Source organism: Limulus polyphemus, unplaced genomic scaffold, assembly GCF_000517525.1.
Source record: "Limulus polyphemus unplaced genomic scaffold, Limulus_polyphemus-2.1.2 Scaffold2697, whole genome shotgun sequence".
Lineage (NCBI taxonomy): Eukaryota > Metazoa > Arthropoda > Merostomata > Xiphosura > Limulidae > Limulus > Limulus polyphemus.
Genome location: NW_013668307.1, coordinates 10,670 through 23,642, shown reverse-complemented (window position 1 = coordinate 23,642; position 12,973 = coordinate 10,670). Strand labels below are relative to the sequence as shown.

At 34.2% G+C, this 12,973-nt stretch overlaps 1 protein-coding gene across 1 annotated transcript in view; it reads left to right on the top strand.

Moving 5' to 3' along the window:
- LOC106467661 (muscleblind-like protein 1) overlaps positions 1 to 12,973 on the top strand; it is a gene marked incomplete at its 3' end in the record, with an annotated part of 62,054 nt that overhangs the window by 42,062 nt on the left and 7,019 nt on the right. The window contains exon 3 of the mRNA XM_022395860.1: positions 5,668 to 5,895. Coding sequence (XP_022251568.1) covers positions 5,668 to 5,895 — 228 coding nt within the window. The remainder of the gene's footprint in view (positions 1 to 5,667; positions 5,896 to 12,973) is intronic.

Below are 12,973 nucleotides of genomic sequence, written 5' to 3'. Positions count from 1 at the left end.
TATTTACCCTTCAAGCTGTACTGGGCAAACAAAACAAGGTGGCTACACACCTGCTCAGCAGGACAGCTCCTGCTATCTGCATTCATGCTAACCCATTGCACAGTCTCTCAGTGAAGGACCTTATGTAGATGAGATTATTACTTTTCACTCCATGTGCCTTTTCACATATACAAATTCCTCCATCACAGTTTCTTCTATTGGAGTGGGAGAACCTTTTGGCAGTATAATACCACTGGCATGAGACAGAGTGGATGTATCCCTTGGTTGGGAAAAGTAGTAAAAGTGTAAACCTGGAAGAGTAGTACAACCCAATCTCAATGCTAAGAACTGAACCACCCCTAGTGATTGTGACCAGCTGGATTGGTTTTAAATTCTCTTCAGAAGATAGATCTGGGATTAGTCATTTCTGAACCTGCATATTCTTGTAAGTTTTTCTGATATACCATATAGCTTTACATATTGCCCTAGCCACATTTCATTTATATGGTCTGCTGGTTGAACATCCTTTACATTCCACAAACCTTTGCAACACCTTAGAAAAACAAGAAATTATTTAACAGATTCTTCTAAACAACCACTTGTATTGGGTGAAAAGTATTCTTTGCTTGTGATGGATGTAGTCACTCACCAACTACTGCTCCCACTAAATCAACTAATTGGTTCCATAAGTTTCTCTTTCTTTTGCTCACATTTTTAGTTTCCTTCTTCACACTGATCCCTCCACTATCTTCTCAATGTGGGATTCTACATCTTTGTTCTGTGGAGAGTTGAGTAGCATAGTTTGAAGTTAACATTTACTGTACCTGAAAATGCACTTGAGATAGCTACCTCTCCACTGAATCCCTCATCACCCACTTTTGGTGTGCCTATTTGCCTCAGAATGAGTTTGGTTTCCACAAATTTCTCAAGGGGAGTAGCACATAAAGAGGCTACCACTCCACCTATTGGTGAAGTGGTATAGTCTATTGGTGATTGCATCATAGCCTAGTGCAGCACATGCTGTTTCGTGTAGGGGTGAAAACTTCTTCAAAAGCTTTATGCATGTATAAAAACTTTTGGGCACCAGTGCCAAAGTGCTAACTATTTATTATGTGGAGAGGCGAGTATCTATATGGAATACATTATCAGGTAAGGAAAATATTAAATTTCTGGATGGCTCTTTTTGGATATCTCCAGTGCTTACCTTTATGTTTTTTAACTGTTCAAATAGTTTCATTGTTTTGGTAATGGGCAGAAGTTTTTCAGTTCTCTGCTATGCCTTTTAGCTTTATCTATAGCATCTTATCAAATTTTTTGAATTTTATCCCCAGCTATTCTAATTTTGTAATAACTTAGTTAAAAATGCTATTAAAAATGTATCTTGGTTGTCTCCAAATATAGTTCAAGCTTGCTATCCTGTTGGGTTCATTTGATTCAATCCTCCCAATTTCTGACTGTTATTTAAGCAAATGTATATTTTGGACCTGCACTGGACTTTAAAAGACCTGTAGAGTATGTTTACAGGCGTTTTGAAATGTCCTGTTCATTTTATATTTAGGATTTTTTATTTTGTAGTTGAACAAAACCAGTATTACTTTTGGAAGTTTCTTTCTTGAGTTCTTTGTGTTTTTAATACCCTGAAGCTGCATTTTTTTCCTGATTACATTGCCAGGTTTGGAACATATTGTAATGTTTCAGTTATATTACCATTTGAGTCTGTACAGCTTTGTTTATATCTTCTGGTAAGTTTGATAATTGGAGCTCTGTCCTTTTTTGCTGTTTAAGGTACTCTTCTGTGTTAAGTTGTTTTAAAAGAGGTACTTTTATTCCTTCAAATGACCCACATCTTAGCTTGTTTTCATTCTATACTTTCTGTTCATTATTCTAGAGAGGATTCTTAGTCTATAGTGCAAATTTTTTCTGTGCTAATAAGCTTGTTATTGTTCCACTCAGTTGGCATATATTTCCTTTTTTGTAATTTCTTCAAATATTTTATTGTTTTTACATCTGTGAATTTGTTTTCTTCTATATTCCGTTTTGTTTTTATTGGAAACCTTTACCATTAAGTTTTTTTTCTTGTGTGTTTATTCTACCAGATTTCTCTCTATCCTTGTGTGGTATATGGATATATGCATTTCTTTCTTGTAATATTACATTACTTATCCTGAAGCTAATCTTTGTTCTGCATATGTACAGGTTTCAAAGAAAACCATTGAGTTCATTTCTCTCTAACTACCTTTATTATTCTTGATGGATAATACCCATTCTACTTTAGGTAGATATTACTGCAGTACTGCATGTTGTGCAAGAATGTCGATACTAATGTCCTTCAGTGGTCAATCAAGTGATATGTAGTATCTAGAGGTTACAGTCTCACCTTTGCTGGAATGAGAATTACCAGCCATGTGAGTAGCAGTAGTTGCTCTTCATAATTGTGACATTTCTTGGAAACTAAGGAACATTGGATTTAAACAGTTTGGAACAGGATCTTGAAGGAGAAACATTTGAAAGAATCTAACAGAAGCAACAATCTGTTGTGCCATAAAGCAAGCACATACCTATTGTGCCTGGGTTTCATGTTTTAATAAAGAGGGTTCATTTTACATTTTACTTTGTGTCAAGTTGTCATTATTCCATTTAACATCACAACTCAGTTGGTAAGAGATTTAGCATTACTTTGTGATTGATATCTTGACTGAATTTCCAGTTAAGAAGCAGACCCATTCAAATACTCAAAAATTAACTCAGTTAATATACCACACTTGGAAACTTCCAGATCACAATAGTTTTGTAGCTCTAATGGCTCTTACTTTTTTTTTAGCCTCTTGTTTCTTTTCCATCTTCATCATTGCATAGATAGATGTCATCAGTATATTTATGCTATTGATGCAATTTCAATATTCCCTTACAGAGAATAGCTATTTCTCTTCTTTAATCATAACTTTATCCCCCAGACTTTGGAAATACAAAAAAAAGTGATAATGGTTTTTCTTTTTTTACTTTTAAACTTTTTTTTATTGTTATTTGGCTTACACTTAGCATGGGTATGGTCCTTAATTGTAGCAGGTTATGAATCCATTTCTTACTTTTTAAAGTAGGATTTAACTCTCCTTTCTCTTTCTGGATGATGATTAAATTCCTTCATATTTAAAATATACCACCACAGCTACTACAACTTAATGGATCTTAGGAAGATGTAAAGCTCTTCTTTTACTTTATTATATTATATTTATAACCAAATACTGACTTTTCTGCTTCTGGGTACCAGCTGTGTCCTGTGGTTGTTTTGTAGTCCATTTACAGATTTCAACTATGGTTCAAGTACCTCTACAAAACAAGTTAGCTTTTGTTGCTGACTTGTTTTCAACTGTGGTTCAGTCTCTTAATTAAATAGATCTGACTCTTGCACTTATCTCATGCAGCATTTTCAGTTACCAAGGAAATTCCCAATTACTTCTGTTTCCCACTGCCAATTCTTGGGCTACTTTTTTACAAACGAAAAGTAACCAGTAACTTGGTGAAGAGAGATTGTTTTATACAATCCACAGACTGTATGACCTCAGCCTTAAAAATATCTTCCTTCTTTTCTCCATTTTGTAACAAGATAGAGGCCTGGTAGTTAGGGAATCTGAATCACAATCAGTGGGTTTCGAGTTGAATCATGTCACCAAACATAATTACCCTTTCAGCCATGGAAAATTTATAATATGATGGTCAACCTCACTTTTCATATGTAAAAGAATAGCCCAAGAATTGTCAGTGGGTGACATTGATTAGCTAGCTGCCTTCCCTCTAATATATCACTTATAAATTAGAGATGGCTAACAAAACTATCCCTTGAATAGCTTGTGTGAAATTAAAAAATATAAAAACAAAAAAATTCAAGATGGATATGTTTACATTTGTATTTTTCCTTTTTTTCCATTGTGAGAATTTTCATTTCTTATTCATCCAAAGACATAGTAGCATTTTTGAAACTTGATAATAAGATTATTATTTTTTTAATGTTATGGAGTTAAAATATGAACCTTAACTAATTTTGCAAAAAGGCATTACACTTTCTTTTTTTTGCTGGGACTTTAAAGAAATCCCCAGTTAGTTTATTAAGGTGTTTATGGAAATAAACAAAGAATAATGTTTTCTGATTACCAAAGTCAGTTGAGAATTGGTTGCATAAGTATGAAAAGCAGGATTTTAATACCTTTTAAATATGAAATTATCAAGAATACTAAAAAAAATTAAATCAACTTTAATTATGATGGAACAATTATAAGTAATATCCCATTCATTGTTTAACCATTGCAACTGTAGTTTCATTTTGCATGATTTCATATGTAGCTGTAGTAGAAGTTCAGTCAAGCATTATGCAAAATAAAATGTAACAGTACTATTTCAGGATTGAGTACATTATATTAAAATAATTTTGATTGTGCAAATCAGCAAGTCACATGATAAACCCCATCACTATAAATTTCTGGTGGAATGGAATGTCTCAGAACAACATTTTGACATTTTTGGCATTTTGTAGATAGTGTAATGCTACCAAAAATGTATCACTTTTGGATAGAATATGTAACAGCTCTCTCCAATGCATAATATTCATAAACTCAGATCATAAAGATGTGTTCAGATTGGGGATTTATAATTCCCAAGATGGAGATATTCCTTGTACTGAAAGGCATTAGAAAACAAAGAAATATGGATAAATTTGGGGCACCAAGAACATCCAGAAAGAGACCTGCAATAAATTGTACCCTAGCCATGGTAAGCAAAGTGTGGCATCTATGGATTTCTGTGCATTTGAATTGTTAAAACAGGTGCTGGGAAACCAACTTTCTTGTACACTTGATGGATTATGGAAACATTCAGGGAGAAGGTTGTGATTTGACCATGACAGCCTTGCATCATTATCTTTTGCAGTGTAAACAACATTGCAGGGCTATTGTTAAGATGAAGGATTGTCAGACAGAGTATAACCATGCATGGTGACATGGACTGTAATGATTTGGTGATGTTCCAAAATCCTTTTAATATAATGTACTCAACCATTTGTATATGTTGAAATTTAAATGTGGACTTTATTTACATTGAAAAATTGAAACTAGTTTATGGCCAAATATTAGTTGTTGTTGTATTTTTTTACATACAAAATATTTAATTAATTTTTTGATATAATGTTACTGTTGTAGTTTTTTACTTTTAATACAAAGTCCAATTATAGCATTATAATGGTTGTGCCACCATATTGTGCCAGGTGGTTAAGAAAAAAAAGGCCACTCACCATGTGAGGACATTTTCATTTTCATTCTGACAGGATTAAAGTTGAAATTTAGTTCAATGGATAGCAACTGCCTGTTGTAGAAACACAAGTATAGAGGATGACGTTTCAAAAGTCTTCCACCATTCCTGTCCATTCAACTAAATTTCATCATGAATACTCTGCCTAAAGAATCTATGAAAGGATTAAAGTTTTCAAAATTTCTTAAATCAAAGCTTAAGCCTATTTTTAAAAGTGCATGGTGCAATAGATGGCATGCTCTGCTGCATTTGTTATAGTGATTGTGTGAGTGTGTAAGAAAGAAAGGATTATAGTTTCCTTTTCTGTATCTTTGCTAGATGGTTGTCTTTGCCATTTTAAAAGTTTTTCTCCTGCTTGCCTACCCAATTTCCTTCTCCCTTTCCTCATAGGTATGCCGAGAGTTCCAGCGCGGAAATTGTAAACGAGTGGAAACTGAATGCCGCTTCGCTCATCCTCCTGAGCATGTGACAGTGGATAGTACTGAAGGCATGGTGACAGTCTGTATGGATTTTGTTAAAGGACGGTGCATGCGGGACCCATGCCGCTACTTTCACCCCCCACCTCACTTACAGGCACAGCTAAAGGCTGCCCAAAGCCGAGCTAATGCAGCTGCTCTGGTAGGATAATAATTATATCACTGACTTTAGGATGTCTCATTTCAGGTTTGACTTAGAAAATAACTTCTTTATACTTTATTGTTTGCCTGTACTGCAGGCTATGTGTGCATCCTTTTCCCTCCTTTTCTTCCGCACATTAGAGAAATAATGGCATGAGTCTAATGTAACCAACTATTCTTTTGTTTAGCTCTGCTTAAAGAAAACAGTAATTCCAACATTATTTCATTTTGCCCAGAAAAAAACCTGGTTATACATGAAGCATATACTACTAAAACATTAAATGTATATGGAATGAATGATGAACTGAATATATAACTGAAAATTATTTCAAACCTCATTAATAAGTACTGTGCATATGCTCATTTAGCATAATTAGCACAAACTGCTTCCTTACCACATACCCAGAAGAAATAAATATTTGTATACTTAGATCTCTTATCATATGTAAAATATATCAGTAAAATTACTTTCTCTATAGAAATTTTCTTAGTACAAACTACATCTGGAAGGTACAGAACGTATTTATTTTTTGTTGTTAACAGGTTCCAAATCACATAAGACTTATATATTTGTACTGGCTATGAATGCTACTGCCCAACACAAAAGATGAAATATTTCTATACTTTTGTGCCAAATTCAGCATGCAATTTGTGCATTAGCATACATATTTGGTATATAAATATACAGTGCATTTCTACCTTCCTATTTGAATATACTATTATTCTGAATTATTCAGTTATTTCTGTGTATGTGCAATTTTCACATAACATGGTCAAGAAAGTTGTTAAATTAATATCGTTTTAGCTGTGTTTTTTTTTTTTTACCATTTTATTGAAATCACACCTGATTTGCCCATGAGGCATGGCAGTATACTGCACGTTGTGCAAGAATGCAGAAAACAGTGTCCTTCAATGATCATTCAGGTGGTGTCTCATGGTTGTTGTCTCTACTATGCTTGAATGAGAATGATCAGTCATGTGGGTGGTGCTAGTTAGTTTGTATAAACCTGATGTTACTTGCTAATAAAGAATGTTGGATTTAAACAGTCTCATAGGTGATTTCAGCCTGATCAGTTGAAGATAACTAATCCAGTAGAAGTGACTGTAGAAGTGTGTCTGTAAAGCAAGTATTAGCATTGTATTTGTATTTGTAAATATATAAAGGTTACTTGTATTTTATAATGTGTACAGTCTCTTTATTTCATACTAACTCAGCATTACTTCATAATAAATATCTTATTGAACCCCCTTTTATTAAGTAGACCTATCCCCCCCCCATTGCTCTAAGGTTAACTTGATTTCCTTGAATATACCATATAGTGGTTAGGAAAGAGAAAAATTTTAATTCCATGACCAGGATATTTTATTTTCAAGTTTTATGTTCTCTGTTGATGTGTATTGCTCTTCACTTGAAGAATTTATGAATAAGAGGAAAAGCCCGTCACTGAAGGGAGACACTTGTAGGAGAGAGTGGTCTGATCTACAATAATTCCTTTCCTGGACATTGGGCATTCATCAATGCTGTGATTGTCCATAACTACTTTCTCATTGTTGCCATAGACTTGGGAAGAAAAATTTCCAGAATCTGGTACACCATGAATGGCTGAGGATTGATCTCAGTGCAAGGAGAAGCACAGATGACTGAGGGTTGTTGAGGTTTTATGGTGTCTGTTGAGTCTGAAACCAAATGGAGCAGTCTGTATAGGATTTGCCACCCAGAATAACCCAACCCCAGTTCCAGTTAAAGCCACCTGAGAACAACAGAGAGAGACTGGAGGTGCTATTGGTGCACAACATCAGCCAATAGAAGTGATCTTATTAGCAGGTGAGATGAAAGACACCAAATGGTGAAATAAGTGAACCAAGAAGCAGTGGTGAGCCTCTCCAAACCAAGAAGTATACTGCTGAAACAGCCATAGATCACAATGAAGCCTGGGGTTGTGCAGAGATGATGGATGAACTGCTGATCACACCTCATCATTCTGCCACCCTTTAGCAAGGGTGTAATGCTTGTCAGATCTCTCAGGTCCATGAGCACATCCACCACACTGTACACCCAACATTTATCATGTCTGATCCTGGTGTTGGCCGAGAGTTCTTGGTAGAAAGGCTTATGATGCCTTACTCTAAGTAAGTCTAAGCAGATTTCTTTCTTACATTTAAGGATACAGCCAAGGAAAGTCTGGACTATTTCTTTACTCATTTCAGCAGTTCTGTGTTTGGAATGAACAGATTAAGAGACAGGCAGTGCAGTGACTGATGCTGAATCTGTATGGTTCGATGCTTGAATAAACCAAGTATTTGGATAAGGATGAAAGAACTGTGTGTATTTGTCTGGCTATTTGCAATGATCCAGATGAGGAAGCACCAGATCTAGAGGCAAGAGAGACAGCTCCAACAGTTAGCCAAGCAGGTGGTAGCCTCCAAATCAATATGGCTGGAATTAAACCTGATCACATAACAGCTGTGATGATCATATAGTTGAAATATCAATGATTGAGAAGAAGTGCTGTTCCTTGCTTTCTGAGCTACTGGGTGTTGTTGTAAAGTACAGTATAGGCACTATATTGTATGATTACCACTCAGTTACTTAAAGTTAGTACACTTTATTGATTGCAAAATTAATAGGATCAAAAGGGTTTCATGACCCTTACTTTCTGATCTGTTAAGCTGAATTTTGCTATTGGAGATATCAATAGGATATCTCATGATAGTTGCTCGATTAACACACTTAGGATGCGTGGTGTTAATAGATCTAATAACTAGATCATCAACACTTTGCACAACTGAATGATGGTTAAGAGTTCAAAAACATGGCTGAAATGGCTTTGCAACCTTTGCTTCTTGAACTACCAAATGATTTTTTGAGGCGTTTGGCCCAGTTTCTTAAGAATTAATCACCAGATGCAGCTGAATAGCAAAAGCTCTATGGACCTTATCTTGCTAAATCTTTCCAAATACACCTACAGAACATATAACTTCATCATATGCAATGATGGAATTGTGTTTCCTCTAGTAACAGAATGAATATTAATGTTAAGTTATGAGAAGTTTAGTTGAATTCTGTTAGTGATTATTTCATAATTCTGAAGATAATGTGTTGAGTGTTTCCACTTAAATGGTAGCACCTTAACATGGCCATTGAGACATAGATATAACCAGAAATGAGTATTCAAGTAATCTGTGTAGAAGCTGGAGGGAGTCTGTTTTTAGATAGTACTGTATGTGCCAACATGTAATTAAGATATATGTATATGCCAATCTATATCTATAAATAAATATATATGTATGTGGTTTACACACATAAATGGATCAATTACAAAAAAGAAGACACTATAATGCAACATATATATATGTAAACAAAGGATCTGATTTGAATATTAGACTTTGTGATATGAGGTTAATTGTGAATACTAACCTGTAAGATATTTCGAGATACAGTGCACCTGCTATTTTCTTTAATACTAGCGAGAAAATGTTTAAACTTCGACACTGTAATATTCAGCAGGTATTGAATTTTTGGAAGGATAACAGTAATAAGAAAACATAATGTTCTGGAACAACATGGGACCTATTATTCCATCTCAGCTGTTCCATCTTCTAAGCTAAATTAAAACTAAATTAACAAAAAAAATCTTAAAACCAGCCCTTATCATTCATTTACTTATCAAGCTTTTTCTTAAACTCGTTTAAATTTACTGCCTCTGCAACATCTGAAGGCAACCCATTCCAAAGGCCAACCACCCTATTAGAAAAATGAAACTGTCTTAGCTGAAGATGACTCCTACCTTGCCAAAATTTATATTCTACTATTCTCACTGTTAAATATGAAAAACGATGATGCAACCTAAAATTCCATTTGCCCTACCACTAGCAACAGCACACTGCATGGATGGTTTTAGATACTGATCAACTATTACACCAAGATCCCTTTCTTTCATGACACATTTGCCCAACTCACTAAATTATCTAAATCCTTTTGTAAACCAACAGCATCCTCTTCACATCTAGCAACACCCAAGACCTTAATATCATCTATATCATTGACATAAATCAAAAAGAGCAAAGGTCCTAAGACTGAGCCCTGAGGTATCCCACTTGTGACATTAATCCAGTTTGACTGAACTCCATTTGTAACAACCCTCTGCTTTCTTCCATCAAGCTACTCTTCTATCCAATTTGCTAACTTATCCCCCACACCTATAGAGATAATTTTTTTACAAGCCTTTTATGTGGCACCTTGTTAAATGCTTTCTGAAAATCTAGATACACCAAATCTACACCCTCATCTACATAAGCATTAACCTTTTCAAAGAATGTCAAAAGATTTGTAAGGCAAGATTTTCCCTTGGTGAAACCATGTTGACTCTCCAATAAAATTCAAAACTTTGTTAAATGACTTTGCAAAGCATTTTTTAACAGACTTACCAAAACTTTTCCCACAACTGATGTAAAACTAATTGGTCTATAATTACTTGGATAATTTTTATCACCTCCCTTGAAAAGAGGAGTTACATTAACTAACTTCCAATCCTCTGGTACCTGCCCACTATTCAAGGACTAACAAAAAATAGTAGTAAGTGGCTCACATATTCAATCTTTAACCTCCTTCAAAACCCTTGGGGAAATATTATCTTGCCAGGAGCCTTATTATTCTTTAAATTTTCCAATGTTTTCTTAACCAGTTCAGAATTAATGTAGTCATCTTGTTCGATCTCGTTTCCATCTATCAACTATTCTAGATGTGGAATACTGCTTTAATCTTCAAAAAACCAAAGAAACCAAAAATTTAATAACCCAGCCATTTCATTATCATCAGATACTAGCCTTCCTTTATTATCCCTCAAGGGTCCTAACCCCATACTAACATTTTGTTTACCCTTAATGTATTTTAAAAAATCCTTTCTGTTAATTTTTACATGTTCAGCCAACCTTTCCTCATACATCCTTTTTGATGTCCTAATTTCCTGTTTCACCAACTTTCGTAATCTAAATCTCCTGTTATATCATTCAATTTAAATTTCTTAAATTCAACAAGTTACACATGAATGATGAGATTGAGAGGACATATACCCAATCAATCAAGAAATTAAATCATGGAGAAAAGAATGTTAGTAAAAGGACTCTGCTTAAGGATCAAGTCCATGTTTAAAACACAAAACAGGAGTTTATATGTTTTGGAAAACAATTATGTTAAAGACTATTAAATAAGCACTAGCATAATAAGCTAGTAAATAGCAAAAAATATATTCAATTAATGCAGACACTCCATGAAAAATAAAAACTCCCCTGTTTTGGAAAATAAGATTCTTTAATTTTATCTCTCATACTCTTTGTGAGCCAACCTGGTTTTTACTTGCAGCTACTATTTTCTTTCTATGAGGATTATGTTTACCTTGAATATTTTAAAACTTATCTTTAAAAAGGTTCCATATCTGATCAGTGTCTCCAAGTAATTCAGCTGCTCAATTCACAACAGATAATTCTTGTCGCATCCCTTCAAAATTTGCTTTTTTGAAATTTGTGACCAAAATATCATTATTCCTTATCTCCATATGCAGCAAAACATTTAACCTAATAGAGCAATGTTCACCTGCACTCAGATGTTCCCTAGTTTCCACCCTCTTGATCATTTCTGTATTTAAAGTTAACAATAAATCTAAAATAGCATTGTTTCTAGTAGGTTCCTTGACTAATTGGTAAAGAAAGCTATCTTGAAGAGTTTCCAAAAACCTTTCTCCCTCATGGTTTAACTCTAGCATTTCCTAATCTATAGGCCTGAAATTAAAATCATCGATAATTATGACTTCATTAACAGCTGAAATCTTAATCTCACTGTAAAGTTTCACACTAATTTCAGTATTATTTGGTGGTCTATAACAAATTCCCACTAAAAGCCTTTTTCCTTTATCTCCACTAACATACACCCAAATAGATTCAATCTCCTTGCTATTATCTTTGATATTTTTAACTTCAACAGGATGTAACTCACATTTTACATATAAAGCCACTCCTCCATCCTCTTTAATACTCTATCCCTATTAAATAGCCTGTAACCCTGTATTTCAAAGAAATGTTTTCGTGAAAATCATCTACATTTAACCATGTTTCAGTTATTCCCATTATATCAAAATCCTCCATTCCTACTAGTGCTCTAAAGTCATCTATTTTATTTCTTGTGCTTCTAGCATTACATAAGTGACAATTAAGCTTACTCTTATAACTACCTCTATACTTATTTCCTATGCTAAAATTTTGTCTGCCTTTTATTCTTTTTTGCATTTAGTATGGATTTCCAATAGATACTGCTGCAGAGCAGGGACAGTGCATCACACGATAACTACATAGTGTCGTAAATAAACATACTTTGAAACAAACAATATATGGCTGTTAGAATTAGGTCAAAGTCCGAAGAGGAAAACCATATGGTTGAGTTCCCTCCCACAGTTCAGTCTATGCATTCCGAGAAAGTACTAAATGATGGTCAATAAAACTTCCCATTCCTTCGCCAAATGGCCCTTGACAAATGAATGTGGGAGGGGGTACCTTTAACTGCAGTTGTGGTGATCACAGAGAGCCAGTTAGAGTACAGTAAATGATAATTAACTAGATGAAGCACTGATGTAGGTTTGGTAGCTAGAGAAACATGGAAATAATCGCTGTTACATGAAGAAAACAGTCACATGCGAAATCAAACATTTCTTAAGAAAAAACTTTATATTTCATCTGTTATTTTCAGTAATTAATCTCTGTATGGGTTCGGTAAATTTAACCAATCTTGCAACCACCATAAAAAATTTGGAAATAAACATAAATTATGCCTCTTTCATTCTAGAATGAACACAAATTATAACACAAAAACATAAATGTTTAGACAAAACAGCTTAAATCTTACATCATTATACATTCATATATATTTATTATTTTTATTATATTGACCTTTCACCCATGCCTAGCTAACAATACAGAAGTTACAACAACGCAGCTCATGTGCACTCACGTTACTGTATAAAATAACATAAAGGTGATCTTTGGAAAGTCAAAAATAAATTGTCTTGGATGTGTTTTAGTAGACTAGT